General features: G+C 62.2%; 1 protein-coding gene across 1 annotated transcript; it reads right to left on the reverse strand.

The window, feature by feature from the left end:
* Positions 1-201: 201 nt before the first annotated feature.
* UNC93B1 (unc-93 homolog B1, TLR signaling regulator) lies at positions 202-9,568 on the reverse strand. The gene is made up of 12 exons (XM_084631557.1): positions 9,476-9,568; positions 7,382-7,503; positions 6,903-7,044; positions 5,747-5,900; positions 5,271-5,432; positions 4,979-5,108; positions 4,339-4,432; positions 3,938-4,062; positions 2,920-3,102; positions 2,362-2,635; positions 1,969-2,087; positions 202-1,542 (listed from the first exon to the last, which is right to left on the reverse strand). The coding sequence occupies exons 1-12, from the start codon at positions 9,483-9,485 to the stop codon at positions 1,240-1,242; spliced, it is 1,818 nt and encodes a 605-aa protein (XP_084487683.1). The 5' UTR covers positions 9,486-9,568; the 3' UTR covers positions 202-1,239.
* Positions 9,569-19,105: the final 9,537 nt, after the last annotated feature.

Genomic DNA, 19,105 nt, shown 5'->3' on the forward strand with positions numbered 1-19,105 from the left:
CACAGAGTGCCCCACTCCTCTCTGGGTTCCTCACTGAGATGCCAGGGAGCCAGCCTGGCAAGGCAAGTATGAGCCCCAGGTGGCAATAGCTGGTCTGGGCCAGGGTGCCAGAGTGCATGGGCATCTGGCCCGTGAATGACCTCCCCACCCAGAACACAACCCAGCAGCCCCCTCAGCCCAGATACACACAGTCCCGGCAGCTCAGAGAGAGGATCTTTATTGGGAAAGGGCCTTTACAAAGCACAGTAGGACACGGGAGGTGTGGGGGGCAGTGTCCAGTATCCAGAACTCAGCCTGCAGACATGGTATGCTCTGCTTCTTGCGGGGGCTGGTGGGGCAGGGACAGGGAAAAGCAGCTCGAGCAGCAGGAATCACAGCTCCTCTACTGCAGGACAGGGCTTTACAGCACCAGTGCCCAGGCTGGCCTGGCCTCATGGGCTTCCCCGCTCACACAGGTGCCAGGCCTCAGTAGGCTGCTGAGTATGGGGCTGGGCCCTCCCCTCCTGGAAGGGGGCGCTGGCAGAAAGCTCTCCATGCCCCTCCCTTGCTTTGCCAGGAAAAGGCAGCTGTGGGGGCTGGCATCGTCCCCTTATGTGGGCACCATGTGTGCTGGGAAAAACAACTGCTGCCCTTTTCAGATGGGAACAGCAGTGGTGCCCATGCACAAAGGGCAACGATCAGTGCCAGCCACTCCACGTTTGGAAGAGGGCAGATCCCAAGCCCGAGTATCAGGCATGGTAACACAGTACTACTCCACAATGCACCAGCCTCTCTACGCACTACCCAGGGCTGGGCTGGGCCCGGCCCATTACAGACAGCACCATGCACAGTCCAGAGCTGACACGAGCCGGTGCCTGCCCTGGGAGACCGGGCCTGATTCCCGACCAGCTCCAACAGCACCAAGGCCCCTGGAGACCCCAACCAGTGCAGGGGGCGCTCTGGGGGCAGCCCGGAGGGACGGATGCTAAACAGCCCCATAGCAAACCTGCTTTGTGAAGTGGACTGGGAGTCCCAGCGGAACAGGGCTCCAATGCCCTCTGGAATAGTCACCGGGTCACCTTGATGTGCGGGGTCCTCTCTCTGCCTCCAGGCCCCTCCCACCAGGCCTGGAAGAGGGTGGGAGATGCTGCCAGGCCCGGCTGGCACAGTTCGGTGGGGACAATCCAGCACCACAGCCAATGGGCAAGATGGGGGGAAAGCTGCAGTGAGTTGGTGATGGTGGCGGGCATGGGGGGCTCCCTAGCCCACGTTCTCCCCATCCTCCTCCCCCAGTGCTTGCTCATAAGCACACTTCTGCTGGTGCCGCTGCCCACCGGGCCCTGCCTGCTCTTGCTGGGAGCTGTCACTGTCCTGCTCAGACTCCCCCTCCGAGCCCGTCTCGTCTGAGTTCTCGGCCTCCAGGTAGCGGTAGCCCCGCACCTTGTGCCGCGGCTTGGGGATCTTGGGCACGCGGTAGAGCACGTGCCGCCCCAGCTTGTGCTCCATCCACAGGTAGGAGAGCACCGAGGCCACCAGGGTCAGCAGCATGATGGACAGCTTGGCCTGGGGGAAGGGAGAGTGCAGGCTGAGCAGGGGTAGGGCTGGACTCTCCCCCACCCCTGCCCCCCACCAGCTGGGCCCAGGAGAGGGGACAGGCTAGGGTCACCCCTCCCGCCCAACCATCTGGGCCAGGCTGCCTACCTCACCCAGAGGGGGAAATGATGGGAGAGGCAGTTCCAGGAAGGGGCTTGTCCTGACTGAGGCCAGGGCCAGGCCCATGACTAAACAGTTTGATCTAGAACCAAAGGAAAGTCTCTCACGGCCCCGCTGGGGAGCAGGGCAATTGCCCCTACGGCTGGTGAAAATGGCTCCTGTCCCACATCAGTCCTGCGCCCTTTGGGGATCGTGGCCTTAGGCCTGCACCTCCCATGACCCAGCCCCCTGTGCCCTGCCCCACTGGAGAGCAGGCTGGGAGCAGCTCCCGCTTACCTTCATGGGCAGCCCCGACCATAGGTACACCACAAAGATGGCCAGCGCCTGCCACCAGTGGTAGATGGTGAAGACGAAGTCCTGGCGCTCCTTGTCTTGGTACAGCATCCCCAGGAGCGCTGCGGGGGGACGGACAGACAGACAGACAGACATACATACAGACAGCAGCTCCTCCCCCACACTGGACAAGGTCACAGCTCCCGGGTCCACTGGGGCCAGGGGAGGGGTGGGGGGACCTTCCAACTGCACAGACAGGCCCAAAGCCCCATTCCAGAGCCACTGGGCTGCCTCCCCCATGGGGGTGGAGGTATCACTGGGAGCGACGGGCAGGGTCCGGCTGATATTGGGCCCGGGGCTACACTCCACCCCACCACCCCTGACCCCACTACTCACTGCTGAGGCTGGTCTTGTTCAGGGCGCTACCCAGCCCCCAAAGCGCTGCCACCAGGTAGAGCAGGGGGGCCTGGTCCAGGACACGCGGGTGGGGTGCCCAGCAGAACAGGCCGATGAGCAAGATGGCATGGGCGGCAGCTCCAGCCAGCAGTGGGGCCTGGCGGGGCAGGCGCAGCATGGACAGCGCCAGGCTGGAGCAAGCTGCAGCCGAGAAGCCATAGGCCATGATGATGTAGGCCAGCTTCTCCAGGCCAATGGCGCAGACGCCATAATTCTGGGGGGGGCAGATGCTGGTTAGCATGGCATGGCTGGCCCCCAACCAGAGTGCAGCCCCCCTTCCCACTCCTGCTCCCCCAGCAGAGGGCAGTCCCCCTGCTCCCCCAGCCCCTGGCAGAGGGCACCCGCATCCAAATCCCCACCCCTTCTGCTACACGCAGCCCCACCCCCATAGTGCAGACCCCCACCCCTTTGCCTGTGCCCAGCCCCCCACCAGAGCACTGTACTCCACTCCTTCTGCTGTGGCCTCCCCCACCCCCACGGAAATGGGCGCAGCTGTACCAGGGAGAAGCCGGTGCAGACGAAGAGCACCTCGAAGCCGCTGTAGATGAAGAAGGGGAAGAGGTGGCGCAGGCGATAGTCCCGCATGTGCTTGAAGGGCAGCTGGAAGATGTTGCCCCAGCCGATGCTGCGCAGGTCAATTTCCTCCGTGGGGCGATAAGCCGAGCCGCACAGGATCAGCACCTGGGGGCGGGGGGTGAGTATGGGAGACCCTGAAACCCAGAGGGGTAGGGACCCCACTCCAAGGGGGGGCACTGCCACCGCTTGCATAGGGTGAGCTAGGGAGTGATGGGAAGAGCTGGCCAAGGCTGTGGGTCAGGTTGGGTGTGGAAGCTGTAGACCCCTCTCCAGCAACTGCCCCATTCCACAGCTCCCACCATGGGCTCCTTGACCCCATCACACCCACCTTGGGGAGCTCTGCGTGATGAGCATGGAGGAGGGTGGCACAGCATGGAGAGGAAAGCCCTGCCCCCATTCCCGCCCACCAGTCCATACCATGAGCATGGAGAGAAAGGCCCCCCACTGCCCTACTGAGCAGGAGTTGGACTAGATGACCTCCTGAGGTCCCTTCCAACCCTGATATTCTATGATTCTATGCCCCACCCCACCAGTCCCTACCATGAGCATGGAGTGGAAGGCCCCCTACACACTCCCCTACTGGCCCATGCCATGAGCATGGAGAGGAAGGCCCCCTACACACTCCCCTGCTGGCCCATGCCATGAGCATGGAGAGGAAGGCCCCCTACACACTCCCCTGCTGGCCCATGCCATGAGCATGGAGAGGAAGGCCCCCTACACACTCCCCTGCTGGCCCATGCCATGAGCATGGAGAGGAAGGCCCCCTACACACTCCCCTGCTGGCCCATGCCATGAGCATGGAGAGGAAGGCCCCCTACACACTCCCCTGCTGGCCCATGCCATGAGCATGGAGAGGAAGGCCCCCTACACACTCCCCTGCTGGTCCATGCCATGAGCATGGAGAGGAAGGCCCCCTACACACTCCCCTGCTGGTCCATACCATGAGCATGGAGAGGAAGGCTACGCCCATGAGCACACTCTCGACGATGATGAGGTTAATGCTGCGTGGCAGGCTCTGCAGCACGGTGGCGTTGAAGCCGGGGAGCATGCCTTTGCTCAGTGTGCCTGAGGAGCAAACATGGTGTCACAGCCCAACCGGCCTGCAGGGGGCGCCCAGAGCCCCACCTACAGGATGGCGTGGGACTCAGGGCAGGTGCTCCGACAGCGAGGAGGGGGCAGGGGCAGCAGGCAGGGGACGGGGCAGGGAGCAACAGGCGGGAGCACTGGGGTGAGGGGAGTGTAAGTGGCAAGGATAAGGATGGGGCAGGAGGAGCCAGTCTGCACTGGCTGGGTAACGCTGCCCCTCTGCCAGCAGGAAGCGCCCCCTCCGCAGATGCTCACCGCAGTTCTTCACATTGCAGAGCGTGTGGTTCAGGTCGTACAGGTACGAATTCAGGAAGAAAAGCATGGGCATCTGGGCGCAGACGAAGCTCAGCTGGAACCCAGGAATGGGGAGGAGGTGAGGCCGGGCCTGTCCCGTGCGTGTGTGGGGGGGGTCTCCTACCCCAGCCCGGCCACACTAGCACACTCCACTCCACCCGCAGCTCTGTCCTGGGACACGAGGCCCAGCACTGCCCAGGCCAGCCCCTGGGCCAGCACAGCCAGCTGCATTTCCTGGACTTGGCACATGAGAACCAAGCTGCAGCCAGAGTGCCCGCCGCGCCCAGCCCACCTCCCTGTTCCCCCCCCGCGTCTCCCGCCGCGCCCAGCCCACCTCCCTGTTCCCCCCAGTGTCCCCCCCCCGCGCCCAGCCCACCTCCCTGTTCCCCCGCGTCCCCCCCACGCCCAGCCTCCCCCAGTTCTCCTCCCGCGTCCAGCCTAGCTCCATGCCCCCCCAATACAGCCCCAGTGCCTAGTCCACAATGGGCCACCTCCCTGCCTCCTCCCCCAGTACCCCCAGCCCCCAAGGCCCAGCCCTCCTCCCTGGCCAGCCAACACCTAGCCCCTGGCCCCTCCCCCGTACCCCCAGGCCCTGCCTCACGTGGAAGCAGCCGTAGAAGAGGCTCTGGAAGGCGATGATGTAGGCGTTGTAGGCACCACGTGGGGCACGCTGCTGCTCCTGCACATGCTCCTCCTTGTAGTTCATGTATTCGTAGTACTTCTGCGCCATCCTGCAGGGGGCAACTGTGAGCACGAAATGGGGGAGGGAGGGAGGGTGTGGAGCAGCAGCCCCATGAGCCACACAGTGCCCACCAGGGGTCACAACCCCTCCTTCGCCAACACCTGAGCGCCCCCCCCCCCAGCAGGCAGGGCCTTGCTCCATGGCAGCTCACCGGGTGACGTAGTTGCCCATGGAGGCCCAGAGGGGCACAATGGCCACGCCGATGGCCACGGCCGAGGGCACCAGCGTGTAGTAGCGCTCCCAGTAGTTGGTGGAGACGAAGAGGGCGTAGATCCCCACGGCCAGAAACATGGTCCACTTGGTGCCGAAGAACCTGGGCAGTCACATGGGGAGCTGGGTCAGCAGTAGGACCTCCATGTCCCCGTCCCTCCCCTCCCCCCCATGAGGAGACATGGGGCTCTGCCTGCCTCGGGGATAGGACGTGGGTCTGTTCACCACAGGGGGCGCTAGCTCAGTGGGCAGGGGCACCAGCTCTGATCAGCCCCAGGGCAGGGACTGGCTCAAGGGGGCAGGGAATGGGACATGGAGCCTTTCCCCTCTAAGGGGCACCAGAGCGGGGGCTGGCTCGGGAGGGAGGGATCTCTCGGGTTCCGGAGGGTGTGGTGGGCTGGCGGGCAGGGCAGGTACCTGATGAGGATGGGCGTGTAGAGCAGAGCCACAATGGGGGTGACATTGATGCCCATCAGCATCTTGCTGTCGATGTCCTGCAGCCCCATGTTGCTGTATTTCACCTCCCGGTACGTCTCGTCATAGTGCAGGATCAGCTGCATCTGCAGCAGGCCTGGCGGGGCCGGATGCACCAGCGTGAATCCTGCCCTGCACCCCATGAGCCCAGCCCAGCACATGGGGGAACTGAACCCAGAGGGACAGGGCCTCTTCCCCAGCCCCTGCAGGATGGGGCAGCTGGGAAAGGATGGGGGAAGTTACCAGGGCCGAGGTGCTGCCATGCAAGGGCCCTGGATGCTTGGAATCAGGCTGAGATCTGACCCACCTCCATTCCTCCCCGCACTCTCCTGGGATTGGAGGGGCAGCGACACAGGACCCAGGGAGTGAGTTGAGAGGCAGGGAGGGACAGCTCAGTGGTTTGAGCATTGGCCTGCTAAACCCAGGGTTGTGAGCTCAATCCTTGAGGGGGGCCATTTGGGATCTGGGGCAAAAATTGGGGATTGGTCCTGCTTTGAGCAGGAGGTTGGACTAGATGACCTCCTGAGGTCCCCACAGCAGCTATCTGCAAGGGAAGGGGGACAGAGGAAAAGTTGTGGGGGCACCAGGAAAAACCCTGCACACAGTTAGCAGGAGGGGGCCCCCAGAACAGTGGTCTGTAACATAGATAGATGCCGTATTCCAACATCACACCCAGGTAGGGGGCAGTGGGTCGGCCATACTTAGGGAGACACCCAGGCTGAGGGTGGGGGCGGCCAGGAGGCAGGGACACTGGTGGAGCATACCCCGGTAGATCCTGTAAGTCAACACCCCATCCAGGCTGCGGGCCAATGGGTGGGGCCAGGAGACAGAGGTGAGGCAGTGGGCGGGCCATACCCAGCTAGATGCCTGGGGGGGCAGTGGGTGGGCCATACCCAGCTAGACGCCTGGGGGGGCAGTGGGCGGGCCATACCCAGCTAGACGCCTGGGGGGGCAGTGGGCGGGCCATACCCAGCTAGACGCCTGGGGGGGCAGTGGGCGGGCCATACCCAGCTAGACGCCTGGGGGGGCAGTGGGCGGGGCGGGGCAGTGGGCGGGCCATACCCAGGTAGATGCCTGGGGGGCAGTGGGCGGGCCATACCCAGGTAGACGCCATAGGTCAGCATCCCGCCCAGGCTGGCTGCAAGCACATTTTTGACGATGGCGAGGCGCTTGCGGCGGAAGTACTTGCGCTCCTCCTCCTCCTCGTTATAGTCGGGGTTGGCGCCCACAAAGTCATCCAGCTGAGGAGAACCAGGGAGCCATGAGGGAGGCGGGGCCAGAATCGGAACCCTTTTTCCCAGGGGCCAGCCCCTCACTTTGCTACCCACACTGCTCCATGGAGGGGCCCTGCCGGGCACTTCTGGAACTGCCAGCATAGCGGCTGCCCTCCTTACCCACCAATCCCCATCCCCACTCCCACCAGACAGCGACACCCCTTGGGCTGGGAGCCATGTGACTGCTGGAAGCACTGAGGGGCCCGGCTGGCCCTCGCCCAGCCCAGCCCTGACCTTCCTCAGCCCACAGCCGCCAGGACACAGCGCACAGCCAGACAGGCTCAGCAGGGAATAGGGGGCTCACCCCCACATCCAGGCCAGGCACGTCACCAGCTCCCGCCACCAGTCTGTCAGCTGCCACCCCATTGCCCACGGCCTCCTGGTAGTGATTGGGGTCCTTCTCCATCGCTGGGTTCACAATGCCACCTGCAGGGACACAGACACAGGAAAGAGAGACAGGAATGGGGAAAAGTGCCACGACCTGGCCACAGCACCGCCAGCGCCCCTCACTCCCGACAGGCCCCTGCTATCCCAGCCCTGGGCTCCCCCTACAGCACTGCCAGCGCCCCTCGCTCCCGACAGCCCCCTAGTATCCCAGCCCTGGGCTCCCCCCACAGCACCGCAAACGCCCCTCACTCCCGACAGCCCCCTGCTATCCCAGCCCTGGATCCCCCACAGCACCGCCAGGGCCCCTCACTCCCAACAGCCCCCTGCTATCCCGCCCTGGGCTCCCCCTACAGCACCGCCAGGGCCCCTCACTCCCGACAGCCCCCTAGTATCCCAGCCCTGGGCTCCCCCCACAGCACCGCAAACGCCCCTCACTCCCGACAGCCCCCTGCTATCCCAGCCCTGGATCCCCCACAGCACCGCCAGGGCCCCTCACTCCCGACAGCCCCCTGCTATCCCGCCCTGGGCTCCCCCCACAGCACCGCAAACGCCCCTCACTCCCGACAGCCCCCTGCTATCCCAGCCCTGGATCCCCCACAGCACCGCCAGGGCCCCTCACTCCCGACAGCCCCCTGCTATCCCGCCCTGGGCTCCCCCCACAGCACCGCAAACGCCCCTCACTCCCGACAGCCCCCTGCTATCCCAGCCCTGGATCCCCCACAGCACCGCCAGGGCCCCTCACTCCCAACAGCCCCCTGCTATCCCGCCCTGGGCTCCCCCTACAGCACCGCCAGGGCCCCTCACTCCCGACAGCCCCCTAGTATCCCAGCCCTGGGCTCCCCCCACAGCACCGCAAACGCCCCTCACTCCCGACAGCCCCCTGCTATCCCAGCCCTGGATCCCCCACAGCACCGCCAGGGCCCCTCACTCCCGACAGCCCCCTGCTATCCCGCCCTGGGCTCCCCCCACAGCACCGCCAGGGCCCCTCACTCCTGACAGCCCCCTGCTATCCCGCCCTGGGCTCCCCCCACAGCACCGCAAACGCCCCTCACTCCCGACAGCCCCCTGCTATCCCAGCCCTGGATCCCAACCACAGCACCGCCAGGGCCCCTCACTCCTGACAGCCCCCTGCTATCCCACCCTGGGCTCCCCCCACAGCACCGCCAGCGCCCCTCGCTCCCGACAGCCCCCTAGTATCCCAGCCCTGGGCTCCCCCCACAGCACCGCAAACGCCCCTCACTCCCGACAGCCCCCTGCTATCCCAGCCCTGGATCCCCCACAGCACCGCCAGGGCCCCTCACTCCCGACAGCCCCCTGCTATCCCGCCCTGGGCTCCCCCTACAGCACCGCCAGGGCCCCTCACTCCCGACAGCCCCCTGCTATCCCGCCCTGGGCTCCCCCCACAGCACCGCCAGGGCCCCTCACTCCCGACAGCCCCCTGCTATCCCGCCCTGGGCTCCCCCCACAGCACCACCAGGGCCCCTCACTCCCAACAGCCCCCTAGTATCCCAGCCCTGGATCCCCCACAGCACCGCCAGGGCCCCTCACTCCCGACAGCCCCCTGCTATCCCGCCCTGGGCTCCCCCCACAGCACCGCCAGGGCCCCTCACTCCCGACAGCCCCCTGCTATCCCGCCCTGGGCTCCCCCCACAGCACCGCAAACGCCCCTCACTCCCGACAGCCCCCTGCTATCCCGCCCTGGGCTCCCCCCACAGCACCGCCAGGGCCCCTCACTCCCGACCCGCAGCCCCCTGGTTTGGGGACGGGGGACGGGGGGGGTTTCAGGAAGTTCCGTCTGACACAGAAAGACTCAAGAATGAGCAGATTCCTCCCCAACAAGAGGCACCGGGGCGGAGGAGGAGCACGCGGGGCAGGTGCAGGGGTTCTTGGGCTGGGAAGCGGGGAGGAGAATGGGCCGGGCAGGAGGGAGGGAAGGGGGGACATGAGGAAAGCAGGGCAGGGGTGCAGGCGGGACGGGGATCAAGCGCAGGAGCCGCCCCGGCCCCGGTACCTGACTCCATAGCGCTGGCGAATTCTGCAAGCTCCGGTCCGGGCTGGGCTGGGCTGGGACCCGCGGTGGGGGAGGGAGCGGGCAGCACTTCCCCTTTCGGCCAGGGGGAAGGGTGGGGAGCATCTCTTAAAGTGGCAGGACCCGCCCGGCCAGCCTCGGCGCTCTTGCCTCCATCAAGGCTGCCCCTTGGGATGGAGATAGAGGGGTACGATCCCTTGCCCCTCCCACGTTCCCCTGTCCCCCAGGATCTGATTTTTGAGGGACGCCCAGTTACAGCCTCTACCCTGGAATATTGTGATGACACAAGGGCACTTGCTACTGTGCGGGGACTCAGCTCCAGCGCTGCCCCTCCATCCCCTTAATTCTGCCTGCACCTCCTTAACTTTGCCCCCTGCAGGGGCAGCAGTGGAGACTCGCCCAGAAAATACCCCATGGCCCCCGAGGTGAGCACCCAGCAGGGCAGAGTTAAAGGGACATTATTGCCCCAGCAGGAAGTGGCACCCTCACTACGTGCTGCCGGTTCCCAAGGGTGTTGGGGTCAATTTGGGGTCAGTGCTAGGAGCAAATTGGCTCTGATTCCCTGGCAGCAAGATGGGGCTGACCCTCCCCCTGCACACACACATACTTGCTGGAGGGCCCGTATAAAGGGAGGGGACCAGTCCCAGTCACTAGCTGCAACAGGGGGCAAAGACGGGCTTAGATCTTGGCCTGTTGGTGCACCGGGATGGGAGGGGATCACACTGCCCCCACACCTCCCCAGGGTCACATGGCAGGGAGAGTCCTGGCCTTTGCCAGGCAGGAGGCCCTGATCTCCTTGGCGGTCTCTAGGCACTGGGGAAATCTCAGAGGGAAAGAGCTAGAGCAGCCTGCATTTGGGGATGGGGTGGGGATGGGGATGGGGCAGCATGGCCTCCTGCTCCCCTTTCTTGCAAGCACGGACGCAGCAAGTGCCAATCTTATTGCCAGCTCTTGATAATTGGAGCTTTTCGTCAAGGCCCAGCTCCTGGAGTTCCCAAAGGATCTCAACACAGCGCCCCCTAGTGCTGACCTGAGGCATTGAGCCAGCACTGACTGCCAGGGGAGAGTGCCCCGTATATACTTGCATCCCTATTGGCTGCAGTGCTGCTGTTCAGCCTGGCCCTGATCTCCAGCCAGCACCCATCAGAGGGATCCTTACTATATCCTGAAGAAGATGACCAGGCCAGACAGCACAAGAGCAAGTCCACAGGAGAGCAAGCCAAGCGGGGTCTCTGCAGTGAGCTCTGCCAGCTCAGCAGGCCCTGGGGCAATGGACTCAGAAATCCACAGCTGACAGAGTGCCCCAGGCCCTACACAGCTCCCCCAAACCCAGTCGCCTGGTGAGTGGTGGTGGGAGTCCCATCACCGGGGAAGGTGCCTGTCAGGACAGGCGTCTGATACAGGTTCCTTCTCTGCTTGGTACGTTCACCATCTGCCCTAGTGCGGCCATCTCTGCCCATCGGGCCCATGGTGGGTTACTAGTCCTAGCGCTGCCTCACTTATGTGCTGAATCTCCCCTTTTACTGGCTGCTCAATGTCTTTTCCCCCAATCTCCCACCCTCTCTGCCCATCCAGATACCCTAGCTCCTGCCTCTTCTGGATTTGCCCTCCCCTAGCCCGGCCCCAGGAGCAGCCTCTTCAAAGCTAAAACTAGGGGCAGGGCCTTAACGCCTCCCCAGAAAAAGCCCAGCTGCTCCAACCAGCCATGGGCTGCCCTTGTTGGCCACTTGAAGGGTCTGTGCTGCTTCACAGCATGCTAGGATGGGAGCAGCTCTAGAGGATTGTGGGAAATTCCTGCCATGCTGCCTCAAGCAGCAGCAGGTGTATTCAGCGGTGCCTGGATGCACTGTGCCACGGAGGGGTTTGCCCCAGGGGTGTCACATGCAGTGAACGTGAGCCCCTGCTCAGGAAGTGAGCTTGCAGTGCAAAGGCCAGCCGCTCGCAGCAGACGGGAGCAGCTCATCCAGCTGACACCACACAGCTTCGAGCAGGTTTCACTTGCCCCAACTTCCCTTTCTGCAGCGAGTCGCATGCTCACCAAATTCCCTTTCCGGGGCTGCATCTGGTGGAACAGCCACCAGCTTTCATTCTCAGTTCCCCATCGAGGGTAGGCTAGTCTGTCTGGAGCAGGGAAAGAGGCAAGGGCTGTGGACTGAAGGGATGTTGAACAGATTCACAGATGTTCAGGCCCGGAGGGACAATTAGATCAGCTAGGCAGACCTCCTGCATCACACAGGCCAGAGAACCCACCCAGTGGTCCATGCCTCCAGCCCACAATGCCCGGCTGAGCCTGCTTGTTATACCAGCAACCCTGTTCCCATCCGTCCTTGGCACTGAATGGAGGTGGGAGTCTGGGCAGTTAGGCTTGTGATCACAAACCAACATGGTGCAATTGTGCAAGGGGAAGGTGGCGCAGGCGGCTGGCCTGCGGCCATCTCCTAGCACCCGAGTGCAGTCCTTGGCCACCTCTGCCACATCCTGGTCCTGTGGAATTTCCTAAAAGAAAAACTCAGGTGAGAAATTCCACCAGGTGCAGCTGCACAAACCCCCCCACAGCTCCATAGCTGGACGTGAGCCCAGAGCCTGCAGCAACTCCCCTGCCCCCCTACTGCATGGCCCCGCAGCCAGCCGGGGGTGAGCCCAGCTCCTTCATCCTGCAGCACTGAACCCTGGCACCTGCAGTCAAGGAGGAGCTGCACTAATTGACTGCAGTAGTTGGTTGTTATCCTCTCTGACCCAGCCACTAGCAGGGAGCCATGCAACATACTGGAAGATTCATATATTCCAAGGCCAGGAAGGACCACTGTGATCATCTAGTCTGACTTCCTACAACACAGGCCAGAGACCTGCCCCAAAATAATTCCTAGAGCAGAGCTTTGAGAAAAACATCCAATCTTGATTTAAACATTGTCAGTGATGGAAAATTCACGGCAACCCTTGGTAAATTAGTCCAATGGTTAATTACTCTCACTGGTAAACATTTACACCTTATTTCCAGTCTGAATTTGTCTAGTTTCAGCTTCCAGCCATGGGATCATGTTAGGCCTTTCTCTGCTAGACTGATAAGACCATTATTACATATTTGTTCCCCACGTAGGTACTTAGAGACTGTGATCAAGTCAACCCTTAACCTGCTCTTTGTTAAGCTAAATAAATTGAGCTCATGGAGTCTATCACTCCAAGGCAGGTTTTCCAATCCCTTAATCATTCTCTGACCGCTCTCCAATGTATCAACACCCTTCTGGAAGTAAAAAGAAAAGGAGTACTTGTGGCACCTTAGGGACTAACCAATTTATTTGAGCATGAGCTTTCATGAGCTACAGCTCACTTCATCGGATGCATTCCTATACAGACTAACATGGCTGCTACTCTGAAACCTTCTGGAAGTGTGTGCTCCAGATCTGGGCTCCAGATTCCAGCAGTGGGTGCGCGAGGGCCAACTACAGAGGGTGGGTTACACCTGCATTTCTGCCTCCACAGCTGAGCACATACTCCACACTGCCCCACTGTGGCCGGGGGAACCATGGGGCGCACACCGCTCCACTCTGGCTGACTGTTGCTCCGCAATGCTCTGTGCTCTCCGAGCTACCAGCGCGGGGCTCCCATTGACACTCACATACCAGCTCACAGAGGGGGATTTACTAGGGCAACCAGAAGCTGAGTGGTGCCAACTACCCGGGGCCCCAGGCACCCAGCAGCTCTGCAGTCCCATTGGGGCAGCTCAGTTCAAGGGGGCAGGGCCATCCCAGTGCAATGCCTTCCCCGCCCCCGCTCTGCAGGCCATTGCCCAGAATCTTCCTGCCTGCTGCCAGCCAGCTCCCTGCTCCTAGCAGCCCCAGTTGACAGGCTGCTGCCCGCAACCCTCTCCCCAGCCTGCTTCCCTTCCCCAACCTCCAGACATTGCGTTCTGGGGGCATGGAGCCCTCCACAATCTGGCTAACATGGCAGCCTCCAGGGCTGGATCCTTCCCCACCAGTGCAGGCGTGTATGTGGGGCAAGATGGCCCCCAAGAGTGGCCAGCCTTCAGCTCCTGGTCTCCTGAATCCCAGCCCAGTGCACTTTCCTCGAGGCCAAAGGGGAAAGCCAGAGGGGGAGCATCCGTTTGCTGCGGTTCAGTTATGTGTGGCTGCTTCTGGGTGACAAGGGCAGCTCAGCATGGCGGGGGGAATGCGCCCTGCATGGTGCCAGAGGTGAAGAGGCAGCACGCTCAGTGTGCCACTGGCAAGTGGGCGTGATGGGGGGGTGCTCTCAGTGTGCCCCTGACAAGTGGGCGTGACGGGGGGTGCTCTCAGTGTGCCCCTGGCAAGTGGGCATGACGGGGGGGGGGTGCTCTCAGTGTGCCACTGGCAAGTGGGCATGGCCAGGGGTTCTTGGTGTGGCGGTGAGAAGTGGGGATGGTTGGGGGCACTCTTGGTGTCAGGTGGGCATGGCTGGGGAGAACTCTCAGTGTGACACTGGCCAGTGGGCATGGCTGGGGAGCACTTTTGGTGTGACACCATGGGCGGGCATGGCTGGGGCGTGCACTTGGGGTGACACTAGCGGGTGGGTGTGGCGGGGGAGCACTAGAGGACAAGAATGGGGTCTGTTTAGATAACTTCAGTGTCAAGGGGCATTCAAAGTTGAAGCAGGAAATTCAGTGTTATTTTACATGGACCTCTGGAACTTCCTTCTACTAGATGGCACCGAGAACAGGAACTTAGCCAGGGTGGGTGCAACTGTCCCACAACTGCAGGCATCCTGGTGCTGTCCTGAAGCAGCTGGCTGGAGCTGGGACACCGGGCTAGACGGGCCCCGGGCTGACTCTGTGGGATAACCCCGGTGAGATTTGAGGGCCGCTTCCCACCCCCTGCCCTGGCACGGCCAATCAGCTCCTTGGATTTCGGGCAGCCATCCAAGCAGTAGCGAGGCTGGCAGGTGAAGCTGGAGGCTGGGTCCTGTGCCAGCTCAGCAAGGCCTTCCCTGTGGGCTCAGCGGTGAGGAGACAAGGGGCAGGGGGCGCTGAGGCAAGGGGACCTGCACTCCAGCGCGGAGACTGGCATGGCGCGGGAGCTACTGGCGGAGTCGCCACTCCCCCGGGCAGGAGCTCGCTGCCAGGGATGGTGCCGAGGAGGAGGTGGGCGGATGCCACGATGGGGGGACCCGGCCAGAAAGACAGGGAGAGCCTTCGCAGGGGGGGCCTCAGCTGGGCCGGGTAGATTGGCTGGGGCAGTGCTAAGGTTGCAGTGCAGCCGGGTTGGGCATCGTGCCCAGGGAATGAGCGGCAGGGGGACACGTTGCCCAGAGGCCCCTTGGTAACTCGATCGCCCGCCTTTGTTCCTGCTTTCGGGGATGCACCTGCATCCTGCCAAGCAGCAGTACAGGTGGGCACTGGCTGGGCCCTTGCTCTGGAGGGGAGCTGCCTGGGGCCTTGCCCTGGCTTCCAAAGCCCAGGCCTGGGATGGCACTGTTGGTGTGGGCAGCCTGTGGGCAGAATGGCCAGCCAGCTGAGCAGAGGGGCGGGGGCATAGGGACTTGTGGCAGGGCCCTGCTACCCAGCCTGACAAGCCCTGGCTGGGGGGCTGGCTGGACAGCCCCAGACAGACAGTGAGAGTACATGGATTCCCTGGCTGTCTGGCTTCCCCCATGTAAGGGGGTGTGTGCAGCCAGCACCTTCCATCCTCTTAGAGAGCTACAAGGGGCAAGGTGCCCCTGGTATTGGGAGAACTTGTGCGCATGAGGGTGCAAGTGTGCCTGAGGGTGTGTGGGTGCAGGTGTCCCTAGGGATGTGTGCGTGTGGGTGCAAGTGTGCCTGAGGGTGTGTGCGTGTGGGTGCAGGTGTGGGGGGGTGTGCATTTGTAGACACAAGTGTGCACATGTCTGTGTGAACTCATCTGCCAGGTGCCTGGGGGAGCAACAAGCTCCAGGCTCAGTACATAAAAGAAATCAGAGCTCCCCCCTGCTGCCCTGCTCCTATTTCTGACATCGGGACATTAACGTGCCCCCTGCTGCCCCTTGGCCCTTTGTCCTCCCCCCTCGCAGGTGTTGAGCACCACAGGAAACACGGACCCCCAAGGATCCCTCTATTGCGGGAGATGGAAAAACCCAGAGCCCCTCTCTGTATATTTCCAAACAAGAAAACCAGCAACACCCAGCTCCGTGCTTCCGGAGCCTGCTCCCCACCCGTCCCCTTCCCCTGGATTCAGGGAGCCTCTGTCTGCCTTAGCCAAGTCCAGATCTCTTAGCCCTTCTGCAGACGTGCTGCACCAAGAGCTCTGCCTCTGCCCAGCCTGCCGGAGGGGCGTGAAGATCCCATAGGTCAGGGCGAACTCTGCTTTGTGCCATTGCTGCTCCAGCCAGGCTTCACGCTGAGGCCAGCTCAGCACCTCTACTGGGGCGTCCCCTGGCCAGGCTGCCGCAGCCACACCCCCTGGCGCAAAACGGGCCTGCTCCAGGACCCGCTCACCGCCTCCTGAGCATCAGTCTCTCTGCTGAGTTCGGAGCGTGTTTCTTGACCAAAGCTCGCTGCTTCTCCAGGCGGGGCAACCCTCCTGCAGGGCTTATCCTGTCAATCCCGCTGCCCTTTCGCAACGACATCCGGTGACCCTTCACTGACCCTCGAAGGTGCCTGGCTCGCCCTGTTCATTGCACAGGGGGCTGAGGCGGCTGAGTCAGCATCGTGAATCGCAGCTTGGCGTTCCTGGGATCTCCTAGTGCAGCGACACTTCATGGGTCCCCCTCGAAATCCAAGGATGGGCTTGAGCTCTCTGTTATTACCTGGGCCTGACCATGGGATCAGAGGGTCTGGACTCCCCCTTCTTGGGGTGCAAGGTGCCCCACCTACAGAAGTGCCAGTTGTGAGAACAGCTGCATTCATTGCTAGCTTCACTACCCGACCTGACACTCACAGGAGCCTTGCTTCACTTTGTGCTCCTCTGAGCGCACAATCAGCTCATCAGATTACACCCGTGCTTGTGGTAAATTCACCCCCGCACACCTGCTTTCTCCACAGGCTGTTGGAATAAGGTGGTGCTCCAGCTGTGCATCCTCAAATTGAGTCACAGTCAGCTGTGGGCTCTGCCCTGCTCCCATGGGTTCTCAGGCCTTGCTGCAAAGGACAACCCCTCATTCTACACAGAGGGCAAAACCCCTCTACTCTCTGCAATACAACTTTCCTCTTGCACGAGCTAGGATTTCCTTACCCAACCAAAGTCCACTAACAACAGGCTTGGAGTGACCCCTCTCCCCGGGCCCAGCGCAATGCCACTGTCCTGGTCCCAAGTACAGGGCACAATCCTTGAGACAATTGACACAGAAACCAATTCTGAGCAAACTCTGCAACACACGGAATTGGAGCTAAGCCAGCTTAAAGTGTGATGCAAACAAAGCTGACCAGAGCTGATTTCCCCTTCTCCCCGATAGCAGAGAGCCCCATCCCTAGAGAAGTGGTTCTCAAACTTTTTGTATTGGTAATGCTGACCCCTTTCACACAGCATGCCTCTGAGTGTGACCCCCCCTTTATAAATTAAACACATTTTTTATATTTCACACTATTTCAAACGTGAAATGTATAACCCTGTTGTTTAAAATGAATTGATGTTTTCTCACCGCTTTTAAATGAAGACTAAAACACATTTGTGTCAAAATTATTGTTATAAGCAGAAAAGTTATTTTTTAAAACTAGTTACTGTTTAATACACAGGGCGTCTGCAGAGGGGCGGCCTTCTGCCTCCCCCACCTCTGGGAGGGACAGAGGCTGCTGGATCCCAAGGCGCCCTGGCTGGAGGGGCCCTGTGTTGCAGATGCAGCATTGCGTGAGGAGGAAGCGCTGAGCCGGCCTTACAGCACCTGCACAATGCTGCCGATCCGTTTGGCTGGCGTCCTGTCCGGCCCTGCGCCTCCAGCCCTGGAGTCTAGGACCTGCCAGCCCTGCGCCTCCCATGCCTCTCCCCACAGCTCAGGCTGGGCCGGCAGCTGGCTCTACCCCCTGCCGAAGCAGTTGCCGGGGGGAGGGGGGGGGTTCCCCTCTCCATTCAGCGCTAGGTCAGCTCTGCCCTCCCCCCAGGGACCTGCTTTCCCTCTCGTTTCTGCACCCCCTCCCCACAAGCAGGGTCTGTCGGGCCCCCTGGCAGCAGGCAGGGGCCATTGGCAGGTCTCCCAAGGGCAGCCCCACAGGGGCCAATGGCCCGGGGCCATTTACAACCATTAAGAGCAAATGAAGGAAATTCCAAGGCAAAGAACTTGGGTCCAGCTCCTCAAAGGGACAGTGGAGTTTGATTTCAGCGGATGTTGGGAGCTGAAAGACCTTTGAAGAGCTGGGCACTTAGTCCTGGGGGGGCCAGGGGATTGGGGCCTTAGGGGGGAAGCAGAAACAGGACCCCATCCACACTGAAAAGGCAGAGGACTCAGGTTAAACTCAATCAACAACCAGTGGGAAAGGCTAGGAATGACCAGGCCAGGGTGCCTTAAGTGGACCCCCAGATTGGGCATGTAGTGTGCATCCTGGCCCACAGCAGGCTGCAGGAGATGTGCTGGGCAAGTCACACAGCCACGGACCCTGCAGAGCCCCCCACCTTTGCGGGCAGGGCTGGCAGCCTTGCCTTAGTGATGGCAGGGGGAGGATTCATAGGCAGCACAGAGTCTCCCCATGCAGAACACTGAGGTGGAGCAAGGTAAGGCCAACTGGGCCTCACCCCTGTGCGGGACCTGGAGCTCTCTTTCCCTGACATTAGCTCCTGGAGGTGACTTTGGCCTGGCTGTTTCCTGTCTTGGTGCCTCAGTTTCCCTTCTGCAGCTGGGGCACTACTGCCACTACCCCTTGCTTACAGGAACGGTAATTAGCAGGGCAAGGAGCCGGCCGGCATGTGGATCCCTGCGGGAGGTGAGTTACTGCCGGGCATGCCAGTGGCAGGGGCAGATGTGCTGGCACAGGGGCCCAGCTGTGTCACCTCCCACACATGATTCTGTGGGATTATTAGGGTGTGGGGTTTTCAGAATCAGATCATGACTAATCCCAGCCAAGCTGATGGGTGGGAATCTGCCTGAGCCCCAGAGAGTCAACCTCTGGGGCAGGGTCCCATGGGGAGCAGTGTGGGGGAGGAGAGTTCCTGGGGGGGCAGTGTGAGGGGAGGGGGATTCCCAGGGCAGTGTCTGGGTGTGGGTGTGTGAGGGGAGGGGGGTTCCCAGGGCAGGGTCCGGGGGGTCAGTGTGAGGGGAGGGGGGTTCACAGGGGGGCAGTGTGAGGGAATGGGGGTTCCTGGGGCAGGGTCCAGGGGGTCAGTATAAGGGGAGGGGGGTTCCTGGGGCAGGGTCCCAGGGGGGCAGTGTGAATGGAAGGGGGTTCCCAGGGGGTGGTGGTGTGAGGGGAGGAGGGCTCCCAGGGCAGGGTCCCAGGGGGGCAGTGTGAAGGGCAGGGGGTTCCCAGGGCAGGGTCCAGGGGGGCAGTTTGAGGGGAGGGGGGTTTGCAGGGTCCCAGGGCGGTGGTGTGAGCGTGGTTCCCAGGGCAAGGTCCAGGGGGTCAGTGTGAGGGGAGGGAGGTTTCCAGGGGGGCAGCATGAGGGAAGGGGGGTACCGAGGGCAGGGTCCAGGGGGGCACTGTGAGTGGAGGGGGTTCCTAGGACAGGGTCCTGGGGGTGG

Source organism: Lepidochelys olivacea (assembly GCF_965140295.1).
Source record: "Lepidochelys olivacea isolate rLepOli2 genome assembly, chromosome: 6".
Lineage (NCBI taxonomy): Eukaryota > Metazoa > Chordata > Testudines > Cheloniidae > Lepidochelys > Lepidochelys olivacea.